The sequence below is a fragment of the Dipodomys ordii genome, unplaced genomic scaffold, assembly GCF_000151885.1.
Source record: "Dipodomys ordii isolate 6190 unplaced genomic scaffold, Dord_2.0 Scaffold17, whole genome shotgun sequence".
In the NCBI taxonomy this organism is placed as follows: Eukaryota; Metazoa; Chordata; class Mammalia; order Rodentia; family Heteromyidae; genus Dipodomys; species Dipodomys ordii.
In genome coordinates this window covers 11065434-11082649 of record NW_012267233.1, presented here as the reverse complement: position 1 = coordinate 11082649, position 17216 = coordinate 11065434, and the positions used below count along the sequence as shown (strand labels likewise).

At 40.6% G+C, this 17216-nt stretch overlaps 1 protein-coding gene across 1 annotated transcript in view; it reads left to right on the top strand.

The window, feature by feature from the left end:
- The first annotated feature begins 1341 nt into the window (after window positions 1-1341).
- The window catches only part of Spag1 (sperm associated antigen 1), a 58507-nt gene continuing 42632 nt past the window's right edge, over window positions 1342-17216 (top strand). Inside the window, exons 1-5 of the mRNA XM_013012391.1 lie at window positions 1342-1481; window positions 3891-4050; window positions 7014-7142; window positions 13485-13549; window positions 16140-16249. Coding sequence (XP_012867845.1) covers window positions 1342-1481; window positions 3891-4050; window positions 7014-7142; window positions 13485-13549; window positions 16140-16249 — 604 coding nt within the window. The remainder of the gene's footprint in view (window positions 1482-3890; window positions 4051-7013; window positions 7143-13484; window positions 13550-16139; window positions 16250-17216) is intronic.

The window sequence follows — 17216 nt, the reverse complement described above, 5'->3', positions numbered from 1 at the left end:
TAGCCTTGAGTACAAAGTCTCAAGGACAACGACCAGATCTTGAGTTCAAGCCCCAGGACTGGCGCGTGTGCGTGCATGTGCACACACACACACACACACACACACAGACAAAATAGATGGACTTTGTAGTTAGCCTTAGAGTTATATCCTCAGTTTACTAGTTAGCTTACTTTTTTATAAAAAGGAAGTTACTATTTGTAGTGTTGTGCATACTAGGCAAACACTCTACCAGTGAGCTTTACATACCCTTAACCCTAGGAGTAATTAATGCCAATCTGGAGAGCGAGTTTTAGGATTGAAATAATCACGGTGAATGGCAATTTATCTCCATCAATATTAACTGTTATTATTACTCTTAGCATAAAACAGTACCTGATATAATACTTGAAAGAATTAAGTGCATTAAGTTATGTAAAGTACAACATGTACTTAGAATGATGCCCAGCACACATAAGTAGCCGGACACTGGTGGCTCATGCCTATAATCCTAGTTAGTCTAGAGGCTAAGATATGAGGATCATGGTGAAGCCAGCACAGGCAGGAAAGTCTCCATGAGACTCTTATCTCCAATTAACCATTCAAAAATTGGGAGTGGCTCTGTGGCTCAAGTGGCAGAATGCTAGTCTTGAGCACAAAGAAGCTCAGGGACAGTACCCAGGCCCTGAGTTCAAGCCCTACAACCTCAAGCCCCACACCGACAAAACTAAAATAAAATACGTATTTGCCATTATTCTTATCACTATTAATAGCAATGTAATCAGAGTGAAAAAGGTCTAAGGACTCATTCTTAATGCAACTCAGCGAATACTTCTTAAGTGGTATAAAGTCAAAGTCCTACTTACTATGTTAGCTAGTCTTGGAATCATGAGGATGAATAAAATAATATCTCTCAATCTAGGAAGAACTGAAATTGGTGTTTTATGAGGTATGAGCACATTGCTTTAGAACATTATCCTGGGAATTGTTCACTGACAGGGCAAGTGGTCACAAGAAATGGAAAAACAAAGAAAAGCTTGGAAAGAGATACATGAGCTGAACTACAAAGGATGATTGGGATGTTAATAAGCATTTAAAGTCAAAGGTCATTCAAAATCAACATTAAGAGATAAAAAGTAGTTGGATCAGCAGAATCTACTTTGTCATTTTCTTGTAGCTTTGCTTAAGGGAAGATTGTGTGAATAGGAATGTCTGCCTATGTTAACTTGTTATCTGGGAGTGTCGAGTCCACAATGAGCCTTCCTCCTTGGAAAAAACACTTGACTCAGATGATCTCCACTATCCTAATTGAACATTATTGTATAGATGAGTTTCATATCTGTTTTCCTGTACTATATTTCAGCCATGACTACCAAAGATTGTCCTTCTTTGTGGAGCTTTGGAACAACAAAAAAATTTAAAATTCCTATTGAACACTTGGATTTCAAATATATTGAAAAGTGTTCAGACATTAAACACTTGGAAAAAATTCTTTGTGTGCTGAGGTAAGCATTTAAAATATGGCTGTTTTAATTTTGTTGTTGACTTCGTAAAGTTGAAATAACAATAGAACTTTTGGAGATTTTCAAATACTAATTTTTTTGCCCATAGTGGGTTCCAAAAGAGTAGTTTTGACTCGATGGTTAGCTTGGAGGTCTGACTAGGTTTACTTTCAGCATTAAACTTATACCAATTACTACACAAGAGGACATTTTTTCTGCTTCATTCAGTTTTTTGTTTGTTTGTTTTGGCCAGTTCTGGAGTTTGAACTCAGGGCCTGGGCACTGTCCCTGAGCTTCTTTTTTACTCTGCCACTTGAGCCACAGTGTCACTTCTGGCTTTTTCTGTGTGGAACTGAACCCAGGGCTTCATGCATGGTAGGCAAGAACTCCACCACCACGCCACATTCCCAGCCCTTCCTTCAGTTTTCTAGGATCAGGTAAAACAGCTGTTAAAGCAGTTGTCAGGGAGGAAGGTTAGTTATCTCGCTAGTCTGAATGGTGGGAGGCCTGAAGGCAAGAAATTAGGGCTTTCCTAAAGTACAGCCCCATAGTGGTGAATGTCAAACATATATATAATAGATTTTAATATTTAATAGTATGTAATTTATGATCCTATATATGTCTATATAATAGATGTATAAATTATATACATTCATTTGTATAATATTGGTGGCTAAAAATGCATATTTGAGGGCCATTTTTCTGTGATTTTTGCTTCAGGAAATCTGGGGTGTGCTCAGAAATGTGCTTTTAATACTCCAACTGATTGTTAGGTTTGCAGGTAGTCTCAGTGTGTATGTGTGTGTGTGTGTGTGTGTGTGTGTATGTGTGTGTGTGTGTCTGTCTGTCTGTCTGTGCCTATGTCTGTGAAGGAACCCACTTGAATGAGAAACACTGCCCTATAGAGTACCAAACTAGACACCTCTTTTGGGTTCCTTGAGCTGTTTTCATTTGGGGGAAAGAGCGCTGATGCAGATGGCACCTGTGGAGCATGAGGCTTCCTTTCCAGGAGCACTAGGATTCCTGTGGCCCCAGCAGTTCTTGTATTTCTTTCCTCTGACCCTCTCCTGGTGATCAAGACCTTTTTCTCCTTCATCACCTCTATTTAGCCTCCTGTCCTTTGTCCCAGAGTTGGCATTATAACCTCATCATTTCTGGGATGGGAAGATGAAAAGCCCTGTCATTATTTTCCTCTTTAATTTTTTTCCAGCAGAATATTGTCATGAATATTTGGCCAAGGACTGATAAAAAATGAGAAGCTTAGGAGTTGAAGAGCTTAAAAACCACAATTGTAATGTTGGTTCCAATAACTTACATAATTAAATTATATTGTGTTGACTAAGGATTGTTGTATAAAATTTAACTTGTAAATTGAATTTATATTTTGAGAGTAAACTTACACGGGGATGGGAAATAATTTATTTTCCTTAAAAATAAAGAGACCAGATGCCTCTATTTAGCTCCCCCAAAAAGGGATCCTATTTCTTGAGTGATAGAATTTGGGGGGGGTATTTTTCTAAATTGTTTCTCTGCCATTTGTTTCAACTCCGCTTTTTAATTGAACTTTGAACAGAAACTCCTTGTTGAAAATAAAGCCCATATTTTTTCTCTATCTATAATACTGAACTTCCAGGATGTGTTTATAAAACTGCTTCATGTCCAACATGAATAAATATGTGTTATATAGGAGAGAACATGCTACTTATTCAATTTGGAAAATGTTTTTTTTTTTTTTTTTGGATTGGTCATGGGGCTTGAACTCTGGGCTTGGGCGCTGTCCCTCAGCTTTTCAGCTCAAGGTGATCACTCTACCACTTGAGCCACAATGCCACTTCTGGTTTTCTAGTGGTTTATTGGAGATAAGAGTCTCACGGAGTTTCCTGCCCAGGCTGGGTTTGAATCGTAATCCTCAGATCTCAGCCGCCTGAGTAGCTAGGATTACAGGTGTGAGCCTCTACTGCCCTGCTCAATTTGGAAAACATTGTAGAATTTGGTTTCTTCCTTTCTTCTTTTCTTTGTTCTTCTTGCCAGTCCTGGAGCTTGAACTCAGGGCCTGGGCACTGTCCCTGAGCTGCTTTTTGCTCAAGGCTGGCACTCTACCATGTGAGCCACAGGACTACTTCCAGCCTTTTCTGTTTATGTGGTACTGAGGAATTGAACCCAGGGCTTCATGCATGCTCCATAGAACTCTGCCACTAAGTCTCATTCCCAGCCCAGGAAGTTGGTTTCTTTGTGAATTTTTTCATCATTATGTCACCCCATAGATTAACAGATACATAAGGAGATTGTGCTAGTAGAGCCAGAAGCCCAGCATTCAGCCTTGGGTAGCCCTGAGATCTCTATAGAACTTTGGGGCTCCTTCAGGGTGCTCTATATAAGGAGTAAACTCTGAAATTATAAACATCTTTTAAGGTCTGGTGAGGAAGGATATTATCCTGAACTTACAGAGTTTTGTGAGAAGCGTCTTACAGGCTTGGCTCCTGGAAGCAGAGCTTTGAGAAAGGATAAACCTGCAGCAACACCATCCAGTTTTACAAAAGAAGAATGGGAAACAATTGACAATGATTTAAAGGTAGAGAATAACATTTATCTGATACCTGGGCTTCTTGTTTCTCAATATAGGACTGAGAGGTGATTACTTAGAAAGTATTAATTGCTTTGTTTTCTGGTGGAGCTGGGTTATGAACTCAGAGACTCGAGCATGCTTGGTGCTCTACCACTTGAGTCACACCTTTATTCCTGATTTTTGCTGGTTATATTGGAGATGGAGTCTCACAAATTTTTCTGCCTGGAATGACCTCTGACCATGATCCTCTCAATCTCTGTCCCCCAAGGAGTTAGGTTGCTGGCACAAACTATTATGCTTGGCATCTTTTTTTGTACTAGGATTTGATTCACTGTGATTTTAAGTTGTCTATCTCCAGTGACTAATGATATTGAGCATCTTTTTTTTTTGGTCAGTCGTGTGGTTTGAACTCTGGGCCTGAGTGCTGTCCCTCAGCTCTTCAGCTCAAGGCTAGCGCTCTACCACTTGAGCCACCACACCACTTGCGGTTTTGTGAGTGGTTTATTGGAGATAAGAGTCTTGCAGACTTTCCTGCCCGGGCTGGATTTGAACCACGATTCTCAAATCTCAGCCTCCTGACTAGCTAAGATTACAGGCATGAGCCACTGGTGCCTGGTGATATTTAGCATCTTTACTATCTATATATCTTCTTTTTTTTTTTTGGTCTAAGACCATGATTTGAACTCATTGACTTTTCCCTTTTTCTACCTTCCATTCTGCTTTCTTCCTCCTTCATCATTCTTCTTGTTCCCTTGCTACTTTCTTTTCCTTTTCTCCCTATATCTTTCTTCTTTGCCTCATTTTTAAAAATTCATCTTTCCTATATGGACAGGACAAGTAATATAGCTTATTGCTCAATTCATGCTTATAAAAGTGTCTGACAAATTTTAGAATCCCTAGTTTATAATAGAATAAAAAAAAAAAAAAGCCAGGTGCCAGTGGCTCATGCCTGTAGTACTACCTCTTCAGTTTGAAGGGATAGGCTGGGCAGAAAAGTCCATGAGACTTATCTCCCATTGACCAGCAAACAGCTGGAAGTGGAGCAGTAAGTCAAGTGGTAGAGCTTCAGCCTTGAGTAGAAAAGCTAAGGGACAGGGCCCAGTCCTGAGTTCAAACCCCAGTATAGAAAGATAGAAAGAAAGGAAGGAAGGAGGAGGGAAAGAAAGAGATAGGAAGAAAAGAAAAGAAAAAGAAAGAGAAAGAAAGGAAGGAAGAAGGAAGGAAAGAAAGGAGAGAAAGAAAGAGCAGGAAGAAGGAAGGAAGGAAAGGAAGAAAGGAGGGAGGGAGGAAGGGAGGAAGAGACCTTACTCAATATTTTTTGGTATCTGTGATAATTAAGTTTAATAAACATTATTAAGAACCTAATGTATGCCAGACACAGAATTGCAAAGATGATGTTAAGACATAAGTCTTGCCCCCAGGGAATTTGTAGTATGAGGCGAGAGACTGACAATGAACAGATAACTAAAATGTTTTATGCTCGTGTGCCCAGGAAGTTGCATTTTCACTTACTAGGTAGGAAGTTCAGGGAAACTTACTGAAAGGCGCAATTAATAAGACATTGCATGACAAGTTAAAATAAGCCAACAACATGATGAATATTTTTTGGGTGTGAATGGTACTGGGGCTTAAACTCAGGCTTCATACTTGCTTGTTTTTTTTTGGGGGGGGGGTCCAGTTGTGAGGCCTGAACTCTGGGCGCTGTCCCTCAGCTCTTCAGCTCAAGGCTAGCACTCTACCACTTGAGCCACAGCACCACTTCCGGCTTTTTTCTTTTTGCCTATGTGGTGCTGAGGAATCAAACCCAGGGCCTCAGGCATGCAAGGCAAGTGCTCTACCACTAAGCCACCTTCCCAGCCCCAGGCTTCATACTTGCTAAGCAAGCATTCTAGCATTATTCACAGTCCTTCATTGATTTAGTTATTTTTCTAATGGGATCTTGAATTTTTGGCAGGAGCTTGCCCTCAACCTCTGCCTTCCTACCTATGTCTCCCATGTAGCCAGAATTACAGGCACCACCATACTTGACTCATTAGTTGAGAGCTCTCTTGGTTGGCCTCAACCTGTGAATCTCTTAATCCTTTGCTCCCAAGCAGCTGTGATTACAGGTGTGAGTTATTTTACCCAGCCAACATAAAAATGCTTACCAACACTGAATTGTACACTAAAAATGGCTACAGAAAGTGTATTAATTAGTCTTTCCTCACTGTGACAAAATGCCCACTAAAACTGAGAGGAGGAAAGATTTATTTTGGCTCAGGTATTCAAAAGCTGCAGTCATTTCTAGTGGCAGCTCATATTACAGCAGCCCCGAAGTGGAGAAAGAATGTCTCTAGTTCTGGTTTCCTCTTTTCTCTGAGGTGAGCCTGTCCAGGCCTGCATCCTATGGGATGGCTCAATGCACATTCTGCAAGGATTCCCTCCTTAGTTAACCAGCTCTGGAGTGCACACCAGAAGTGTGCTTTACTAATTCTTAGGCATTGAATCCAATCCACAACCCAGATGAACCATCATGGAAGATAAATTTTATGTAATAGGTATTTTTCTACAACTAAAAAGAAACAGTAGGAGCTGGGCATCAGTGACTCATGCCAATAATCCTAGCTACTCAGGAAGCCGAGATCTAAGGAACATGGTTCAATGCCAGCCTTGGCAGAGAAGTCCATGACTCTTATCTCCAATTAACTACAAACAAAAGTCAGAAATGGAGCTGTAGCTCAAGTGGTAAACTGCTAGCCTTGAGCAAAAAATAAAAGGCTCAGGGACAGCACCCAGGCTCTTAGTTCAAGCTCCAAGACTGGCACCAGTTAAAAATAATGTAGGTGGAGTGTTACCTGTCATGATCAAATTGTCACCTCAAAAGTCACTCATAGCAAAGTATGATTTACAGATGTTTCTTGAGTCTGTCTCATTATTCACTAGGTTATTTCAACCTATGTATTTATCTTCTTTTTCTCCATTCTTCTCAGAGTTGGATGTTGGACATTAAAAATGAAGAAAATACAATGCATTCTCACCACACAGAACTGCATCCCAATTTCGAAGAAGATCATTTACCTCCAGTTCGTGGCTCAAATAGCCATCCCCATGTCAGCAAAGTAGGCCTTTGTGATATGGTTTGGGGTTGGTTGGGGGAGGGTGGTGGCTATGGCTTTAAGGGGATATCTCAGTATAATGAGGGTAGCCAATGTGTTGTACTCTAATAGAACTGCAGATGTTTTCAATTAGCTGTGTCTCATCACCTGGAGGTGGAAATGAAGCAGCACCAGCCTTTGAAGGCCTGGTTTCACTTCTTTTCCCTTTTTCCTTTTAATATCTAGTCTCTTCCACTCTGACCAGTTTTGATGAGCACATAAAGTCCCCATCAGTGTGCACGCAAATTTCAGGAAACATATATATTCAGTTGAGATACAGAAGATGTGTTTCATTTGATTAATTTAAGTACTTACAGATTAAAAAATGGTAAATAAATACTCCCAAGCCCCTACAGGTGTCATTTTTGTATTTAGTGCATTGTGGTTTTGTTTTTATTTTTCCATCAGTATATTTCTAGATTTTTCCCTTTTTGTTTTGTTTTTTGTTTTTTTGTCAGTCGTGCGGCTTGAACTCGGCTTGGGCGCTGTCCCTGCACTCTTCAGCTCAAGGCTAGTGCTCTACCGCTTGAGCCACAGCTCCACTTCCAGGTTTCTAGGGTTTATTGGAGATTAGAGTCTCGTGGACTTTCCTTGTCCGGGCTGGCTTTGAACCTTGATCCTCAGATCTCAGCCTCCTGAGTAGCTAGGATTACAGGTGTGAGCCACCGGCGCCTGGCTCCCTTTTTGTTTTGAACTGGGATTTGAACACAGAGCCTCATGTTTGCTAAGCTGTTTGATACTGCTGAGTCATTCCTCCAGCCCCCTTTTGTGCTGTTTTTTTGTTTTTGTTTTTGTTTTTTATGGACATGGGTCTTGAAATCTGGGCTTGGGTGCTGTCCCTCAGCTCTTCAGCTCAAGGCTAGTGCCCTACCTCTTGAGCCACACCACCACTTCTGGCTTTTTTCTGCTTATGTGGTGCTGAGGAATCAAACCCAGAGCCTCATGCATGCTAGGCAAGCACTCTACCACTGAGTCAATGTCCCAGCCCCTGTGCTGGTTATTTTTGAGTTAGTATCTTGCTTCCTGCCTAGGTGTGCTATAATCAATTAATTCATATTTATTAGCTGAGCACAATGGGCTAAGTCTGTGCCTTAAAAATGAACAAGGAATAATACTCCAAGAAAGATCTTCCACTGGCATGGCAGAATCATTGGCTTATGTTAAGTGTCTTTTTGTGTGTGTCAGTTGTTGTACTAGGCCTTGAACTTGGGGCCTGGGCTTTGTTCAAAGCTAGTGTTCTACTACTTAAGCCACAGCTCCACTTCCAGCTTTTTGGGAGTAGTTTTTAATGGAGATAAGAGTCACACAGGCTTTCCTGTCCAGGCTGTCTTTGAAGAACTATGATCCTCAGAACTCAGCCTCCTGAGTAGCTAGGATTATAGACATGACCCACTGGTGCTCAGAATATTAAGTGTTTTAAAGTGAAAGCAGGGACGCTAAAAAGCAGGTGGATACCACTAGGTTCCTGTCCTCATATGAGTTAAAGCCAAGGGGCATGCATTTTCTGCCAGCACATTGTTCTGTTTGGAGATAGGGCTGTTTTTTCACTCTCCTGATTTCCCCACAGGTCAGAGAACTTAATTTTCCATTTGGCGATGGGGATCTTAAGAATGAGTGACTCCATTTTGGTGTATTGGAGCCCAGTGAACAAGATCATTTGAAATGAACAGCCTCCTATCATTTTATTAGCATACTTGAAAAACTTGGAGAGCTAAGGGGCTGGTTAGGATATGACATTTTAATTATATAATCAGATATATGAATATTGGGGCAGATAGGCAAATGCACTTTTCAGAAGTATGAAAATGTCCTAACACCAAAGAGTGTGCACCACACTGACATAGTCTGCTGTGGATTAGGACAATGATCAGGGGTATTGTGGGGATGCATGGAAAGTTTTCAAAGTCAAGGAAAATTTCTTGTTCTTAGGTACCTATAGACAGGTGCTGTTGGCTCACACCCATAATCCTAATTTCTCTGGAGACTTAGATCCTGAGAATCATGATCTGAAGCCAGCCTAGGCAGGAGAGTCCATGAAACCAAAAAAGTTGGAAGTGGACCTGTTGCTCAAGTGGTAGAATAGTAGCCTTAAGCACAAAAGCACAATCAACTCCCAGGCCCTGATTTCAAGTCCCAGGAACAGAAAAAAAATGTATAAAAATAATTTCGATGAAATAGTAAAATCTTGACTTTGTTAAATATTGAACCCCACAAATATATCTTTTTAATGTTTTGAATGACACAGTAGGAAGTATACAGAATGCACCATATTGACTAATGAGAATGATTTGTTATTTCAAGGAAAGCACTGTGGGCTAGGTGTATTGATCAGTGTATTCTGTGTGCCTCGTCCATATCTTTTTTTAATATGTATTTTATTGTAAAGATAGTGTACAGAGGGGTTACAGTTACATGAGTAAGGTAATAAGTACATTTCCTAGTGAGCATTTTTACCCCCTCCTTTGTTTTTCCCCTACCATCCCTTCCCTTTCTTCCCCAACCCCCCCCATTCATATCTTGAGACTTTTTATTGCACATTCATTTTATTTATAAAAACATTTCTTTATTGAGTTAAATTTACAAGTGCAAATTATATATTTAACTTGATGGTTATATATACATGCAGTGTGAGATAATTACCACAATCAAACCAACTCATATTCTTCTTTTTTTTACTTACTCAAAGAGAATATTCTTTGTCATAATTAGATATTGGAGTGCCACATATGAATTTAAATATTCCTCATTTTTAATTAGTACCTTTTTTGTTGTTGTTGGTCGTGGGGCCTGAACTCTGGGCCTTGGTGCTGTCCCTCAGCTCTTCAGCTCAAGGCTTAGCGCTTTACCACTTGAGCCACAGTGCCACATCCAGCTTTTTCTGCTTATGTGGAATTGACCTCAGGAATTCATTCATGCAAGGCAAGTACTCTACCACTGAGCCCCACTCTGAACCCCTAATTAGTACCTTTTATTTTTTTATTTTTATTTTTTTGGGTCTGGTTGTGGGGCCTGAACTCTGGGCCTAGGCACTGTCCCTCAGCTCTTCAGCTCAAGGCTAGTGCTCTACCACTTGAGCCACAGAGCCACTTCCGGCTTTTTTCTTTTTGCTTATGTGGTGCTGAGGAATCGAACCCAGGGCCTCATGCATGCAAGGTAAGCGCTCTACCACTGAGCCACCTTCCCAGCCCTAATTAGTACCTTTTAAAACTAAGTTGTACCACCTATATGGTTTTCTGGGGCTACTAACAAAAGGTACACAAACTGGTAGGCTTAAGACAAGAGAAAGGTATTCTTTCCCTGTGCTGGAGGCCACGTGTCCTGAATTTAAGGGATTGTCAAGGTGATAATCCCTTGGGAACCTGAGGGGAGTATCCCTCTTTATTCTTTCATTTCTAGAAGTGCCAAGCATTCCTTGACTTGTGGTAGTCTAACTCCAGCCTCTACCCATGTCTTCCCAAGTGCCAGACTTTTCTCCCTTTTTTATATAAGAATGTCAGTCATATTAGACAAAGGCCCATTCTAATGACCTTACCTTGTTTACTTCTACACAGATTCTATTCCCAATGGGGTTTCATTCATGGATATCAAGAATTAAGAATTCCCTATATCTTTTTAGAAAACACATTCAACCCAAACCACAGTCTTAGCATTGAGAACCTGTCTTTCTAAGCAAGAAGAAGAGTGCAAGCATGGAAGACTACCTAGGGAGCAATAAGGAGTGCACAGTACTCCTGTATGCCTTCTAGAGTTGCTAGTTGAGTTAGTTATATTACTGTGACAGAAGGCCTGACATAAACAACTGAAAGAGGGAATTACTGATCTTGGCTCACAGTTTCCAAGGCTTCAGTCCACAGTCAGTGTAGTGAGACACTGCATCACTAACATAAGAAGCACATTGCAGAGGCCATTAACTTCATGGCAGCCAGGAAGCAGAGAAGGACAGGAAGGGACCCCAGTAGGTGGATGTCCCAAGGGATCCACCCCCAGTGACCTATTTCCTCCAAGGAGTTTTGACCTCCTAAAGTTTCAAGAGCCCTCCAAAATTGGGCCACCAGTTGGGAACCAAACATTCAAACCAGAAGCCGGACAGTGTCCAGGCTCTGAGTTCAAGCCTCAGGACTGCACCAAAAACAAGATGAAAACCAGGAGCTTCAAACCATAACACTAGTATTGCCGAGTGATCTGTTGGCAAACTTAAATGACACCAAAGACATTTCAATGGTTTAAAGACAATCAGTGCAAGCTGGGCTCGGGGGGCTCACTCCTGTAAATCCTAGCTACTCAGGAGGCTGAGATCTGACGATCACAGTTAAAAGCCAACCCAGGCAGGAAAGTCCGTGAGACTTATCTCCAATAAACCACCAGAAAACCAGAAGTGGTGCTGTGCCTCAAGTGTAGAGCGCTAGCCTTGAGATGAAGAGCTGAGGGACAGCGCCCAGGCCGAGTTAAAAAAAAAAAATCAGTGCCTACTACATTTTACCCTAAATTCTACTCTATTCTCTTTCATTAGACTATATAGATAGGCAAATTTTAGGTACCCTTCCCTAGTATATGTCTAGCATGACAAAGTACTACTTGCTCTGGGAGATTATTTATGAGCAACAATGGATTTTATGTACATTTTTCCTATTTCCTTCTGGTGCAGAACCTGCTCCTCTACCCCCTCACCAGCAGGACCTAGTAGGAAGCACTTTATTCTAAACCACTCAGAGCCCTTCCCTGGGATTTCCCTAACTGGAGGTGAAGAGAAATTCAGTTTTTTCCACTCTGATGAGAAAACCTGTAAGGTTGTAATGCAGGCTTCCAGGACCATGTCTCCTCCCACAAGAGAAAGCAAATAGCCCTAAAGGAAGATGTAAATCACAGGCAGAGGGAGTATGTGGATTTGGGAGAGAGGAGCTGGAGAAGGGCCTAAGAAACCCTTGAGCTGGCAGTACCTCGGCTTGTTTGTCAGCTAGTGATTTCTTCTTTTTAAATGGAATTAGTACAAGATGGGTATCTGTCATTGCAAACAAAACAGCTGTGACTAATTCTGCAGAGTAGTTATTCTTGTTTCTCTAATGCCTGGAGCTTTAAAAAAAAAAAACAAATTTGGAGCTGGGTGCCAGTGGCTCAATCCTGTAATTCTAACCAGCCCTGGTAGAAAAGTCTTTGGGACTTCATCTCCAGTTAATCAGCAAACTTAGGAACTGGATGCTGGATACTGGTGCTTCATGCAGGAGGCTGAGATCTGAGGATTGTTCCAAGCCAGGCCTAGCAAGAAAATCCAAGAGACTCTTTTCTTGAATTAACTTCCAAAAAGCCAAAAGTAGAGCTGTGGTTAAAGTAGGAGAGTGCTATCCTTGGGAGAAAAAGCTTAGAGACAGTGCCCAGGCTCTGAGTTCAAGCCCTAGTACTGGCACAAAAATGTGGAACTGGAGGCATCGTTCAAGTGGTAGAGCATCAGCTCTGAGTTTGCAAACAGAGTACAAGAAGAAGAAGAGCCCAAGTCCCTGAGTTTAGGCCTCAGTACTGCCACACACCCACACCCACACCCACACAGAATGAATTCATTTAGTACTCTTTTCTTTTTTTTCTTTGGGGGGGGGGGTCCAGTCGTGGGGCCTGCCTGAACTCTGGGCCTGGGCGCTGTCCCTCAGCTCTTCAGCTCAAGGCTAGCGCTCTACCACTTGAGCCACAGTGCCACTTCCGGCTTTTTTCTTTTTGCTTATGTGGTGCTGAAGAATCGAACCCAGGGCCTCAGGCATGCAAGGCAAGTGCTCTACCACTGAGCTACCTTCCCAGCCCTCTCTTTCTTATTTAAAAAAAAAACAAAAAACACTGGGCTGAGAAGGTGGCTTACTGGTAGAATGCTTGCCTGGCATGCATGAAGCCTCAGTACCACATAAACAGAAAAGGCCAGAAGTGGTACTGTGGTTCAAGTGGTAGAGTGCCAGCCTTGAGCAAAAGGAGCTCAGGGATGGTGCCCAGGCCCTGAGTTCAAGCCCCAGGACTGGCCAAAAAAAAAACTCATTAATAATCACACTGAGTTTTCAAATTTTATATATGAATAAATAAATATATATCTATATATATTTTAAAACCTCTGGACTGTCCCCAGAAGTAACTACAAATTTAAAATCCTTTCTGTTACCTGCTATATATTATTGTATTATAGTTTTGAAGTTGTTATAACCTGAAAGGCATCTATTTTCTGAACAATTGGCATTTGTATATTTTGACTCAATAGTTTACATTGCATTTACAGTAAAACCTGCTAATTTTCGATTAAATATATCTTATAAGATATGATTTTTATTCTTTCAGGGAAAACATTCTAAAAGTAGACCAGCTAAGAAGAAAGTTGCAAGGGATTACTCAGAATGGGATAAGTATGTTTTATATTCCTTTATACAATCTTTGTTACTGAAAAATTCTGCACCATTAAATACTATGATAACTTTTAGTGTACATACTATAAACCCAGTACTGGCACAAAATATATGGAACTAGAGTCATGGCTCAAGTGGTAGAGCATCAGCTCTGAGTTTGCGAACAGAGCACAAGAACAAGAGCTCAAAAGGTGGACCAAATTGCTTTTAGTAAAATACAAAAAGTAGTATAAACACTTATGTGGAAGTAAGTGGGTCTGGTGTTTGAACTCAGGGAATCAAACTTAGTAAGGAAGATCCCTATCACTGAGGCTACACCTCCCCCACTTAAATTTTTAGATGGTCTTGAACATTTTGCCTAGCCCAGCATGAAACTTTGATTCTCCTACCACTGTGTTTCAAGAAGGTAGTGTTATAGCATGTACTACCACACCTGGCTTGCTTGTTGGTATGGAGTCTTCCTACTTTCTTGCCCGGCTTTCATTGAACTACAATCCTGCCACTTCTTTGTTTGTTTTTTTGGGTCCGGTCATGGGGCCTAAACTCTGGGCCTGGGCGCTGTCCCTTTTCAGCTCAAGGCTAGTGCTCTACCACTTGAGCCACAGCGCCACTTCCGGCTTTTTTCTTTTTGCTTATGTGGTGCTGAGGAATCGAACCCAGGGCCTCTGGCATGCAAGACATGCGCTCTACCACTGAGCCACCTTCCCAGCCCTCCTGTCACTTCTTAACTTCCCACATTGCTGGTATTATAAGCATGTACCATCATGCCTAGTTTATCTAAGAAGTTTTATCTTGATTTAACAAAACAGCTACATCTTTTTATCAGTCACGAGGCTTGAACTCTGGGCTTGGACGCTGTCCCTGACCTCTTCAGCTCAAGGCTAGGGCTCTACAACTTGTGGCCACAGCGCCACTTCCGGTTTTCTGGTGGTTAATTGGAGATAAAAGTATCACTAACTTTCCTGCCCCGGCTGGCTTTGAACTGTGATCTCAGCCTCTTGAGTAGCTAGGATTACAGGCATGAGCCACTAGTACCTGTCAAAATATATATTTTGTAAATATATGGATAACAGTAGTTATTTTTATAAAATAAAATTTTACAAAACTGAAATTTGACAAAAATAACCAAATTTTTATTTTATAAAAATAATCATTGTTATACTTGTCCAAAGTAAAAAGTACAAATGTTTTAAATGAAGAGAAATTAGTCACAATTTAATGACACGGTTTGGAGCAGGTTGAATCTGATTAATACTTAAATTCTCACTTAATTACATTTTTTCTTAAGAGAGAATGCAAATAACAAAAAAGGATGTGGAAAACACACTTATGATGCAAGTTTTGAGACTATATTCGAAGGTACAATAAAGGTTGAACATCTGTAACTTTCTGAAAAGAAATCTGAAATGCTTAAACTTCTAAAATGATTTTATCCTACTATTTCAAATTTCATACTATCAAACTTTGTTTCATGCACATGACTATTTAAACTGTTATGTTCAAGTTATGTGTATAAGGGGCATAGAAAACATAAATAAATTATGTTTTTTTTTTGTCGGTCGTGGGGCTTGAACTCTGGGCCTGGGCGCTGTCCTTCAGCTCGAGGCGAGCGCCACTTCCGGTTTTCTGGTGGTTTATTGGAGATAGGAGTCTCACAGTCTCACCGCGATCCTCAGATCTCAGCCTCCTAAGTAGCTAGGATTACAGGCGTGAGCCACCAGTGCCGGCTATAAATTATGTATATTAATTTGGGTTCCATCCCCAAGGTATCTCATGTTTATGCAAATACTCCAAAATCTGAAAAAACCCCTGAAATCCCAAATACTTCTTAATCAAGAATTTTAGATTAGGCGATATTGAGCCTGTGGTCTGGTTTATGCCTATAATCTCAGATATTTGGGAGAAAGGGATAGGAGGATTGCAGCTTGGGCTAATCACGGTAATTACAGCTAGGCAGGAGGCGTCATGGTCTGAGAATGATCTAGGCCAAAAAGAATAGACCCTATCTGAAAAATAACCAAAGCAAGCCATGTTTATAATCCTAGTTACTTAAGAAACTGAGACTCAGAGGTTTATGGGTCAAAGCCAGCCCAGACCAAAAAGTCCAAGAAACTCCAATTAGCCAACAAAATGCCAGTCTGGAGGTATGGCTCAAAGTTGTAGAGCCCTAGCTATGTAAGCTGAGTTAGAGTGTGAATTCAAACTCAGTACTGTCACACACACACACATAAAAGAGTAAGATATACAACCTGTTATACAAATATAAGAATAGCAATAGTAAATTTTCTTTTTTTTGTTGGTCATGGGGCTTGAATTCTGGTCCTGGGTGCTGTCCCTCAGCTCTTCAGCTCAAAGCTAGCACTCTACCTCTTGATCCACAATGCCACTTCCATTTTTTTCTGGTATTTTTTTTTTTTGAGATAAGAGTTTCATGGCTTTTCCAGCATGGGCTGGCTTTGAACCATGATCCTCAAATGTCAGCCTCCTGAGTAGCTAAGATTACAGATGTGAGCCATGGGTGCCTGGCAATAAATTTTATTTCCTTACTTGTATTAAACGTATTTTCAGTTTTATTTTTCTTCCACTTAAGATTTGATGTGGAAAAGGAATGTTCAAAAATTGACGAGGATTCCAAAGAAAAGACTACTGTGGACAACAAGGCTCATTTGTCTAAAATTGAGACAAGACTAGATATATCAGGTGAGAGGGGATCATGGATAAGAATCATGGATTAATTAATAGTCTGCAACATGTTTAATTATACTAAAACTTGTCAACCTAGGAAACATCATCTATAAGTGTAAGATTTCCATTAGAAGAGTGTAGATTTTCTCCCAAAGTTCATTTCTTTTTTTTTTATTGTGAAAATACTGTACAGAGGGGTTACAATTACAAGGCCAAGATGATGAGTACATTTCTTATCAAGCATTGTAGCCTCCTCCTTTGTTTACCCTTCCCATCCCTTCCCACCCTCCCCATTCCCCCACCCGATCCTCCTCCCCACTTCCACCAAAGTTGTAAAGTTCGTTTTCAACATAACAACTTGTACATCTCATTGTTGCAATGGGTCCACCTGTATCCCTATTTAAACGATTTGTTCTTTTCCCTTCCCCTCCACAAATTATAAACATCAAATACACTGAAAGCAGGGGTTATACCATGGGGGAGGGACATACAAAGCAACAAAGAAATAATCTTATAAATGTGTTAGAAACAATAGTATGAAAGAAAAAAACATTTGAATACATATCTTGGGTTCATTTCCCTTATCAACTTATCTGACCTTTTCTGCTTCACTCAGACATATACTAGTTATTTCAAATAAGGGAAACCATAGGACCTATGTTTCTTTGGGCTGGCTTACTTCACTTAATATAATTTTTTCCAAGTCTTTCCATTTCCTAACAAATGGGGCAATGTCATTCTTTCTGATGGAGGCATAGAATTCCATTGTGTATATATACCACATTTTCTTGATCAATTCATCTACTGAGGGGCATCTGGGCTGGTTCCATATCTTAGCTATAGTAAATAATGCTGCAATAAACATAGTCGTGCTGGTAGCTTTAGTGTAGTCTTGTTTGTGAACATTTGGGTAAATGCCCACAAGTGGGATTGCTGGGTCATACCAAAGTTCACTTCTAACAAATTCATTTTCCTTTTTTAT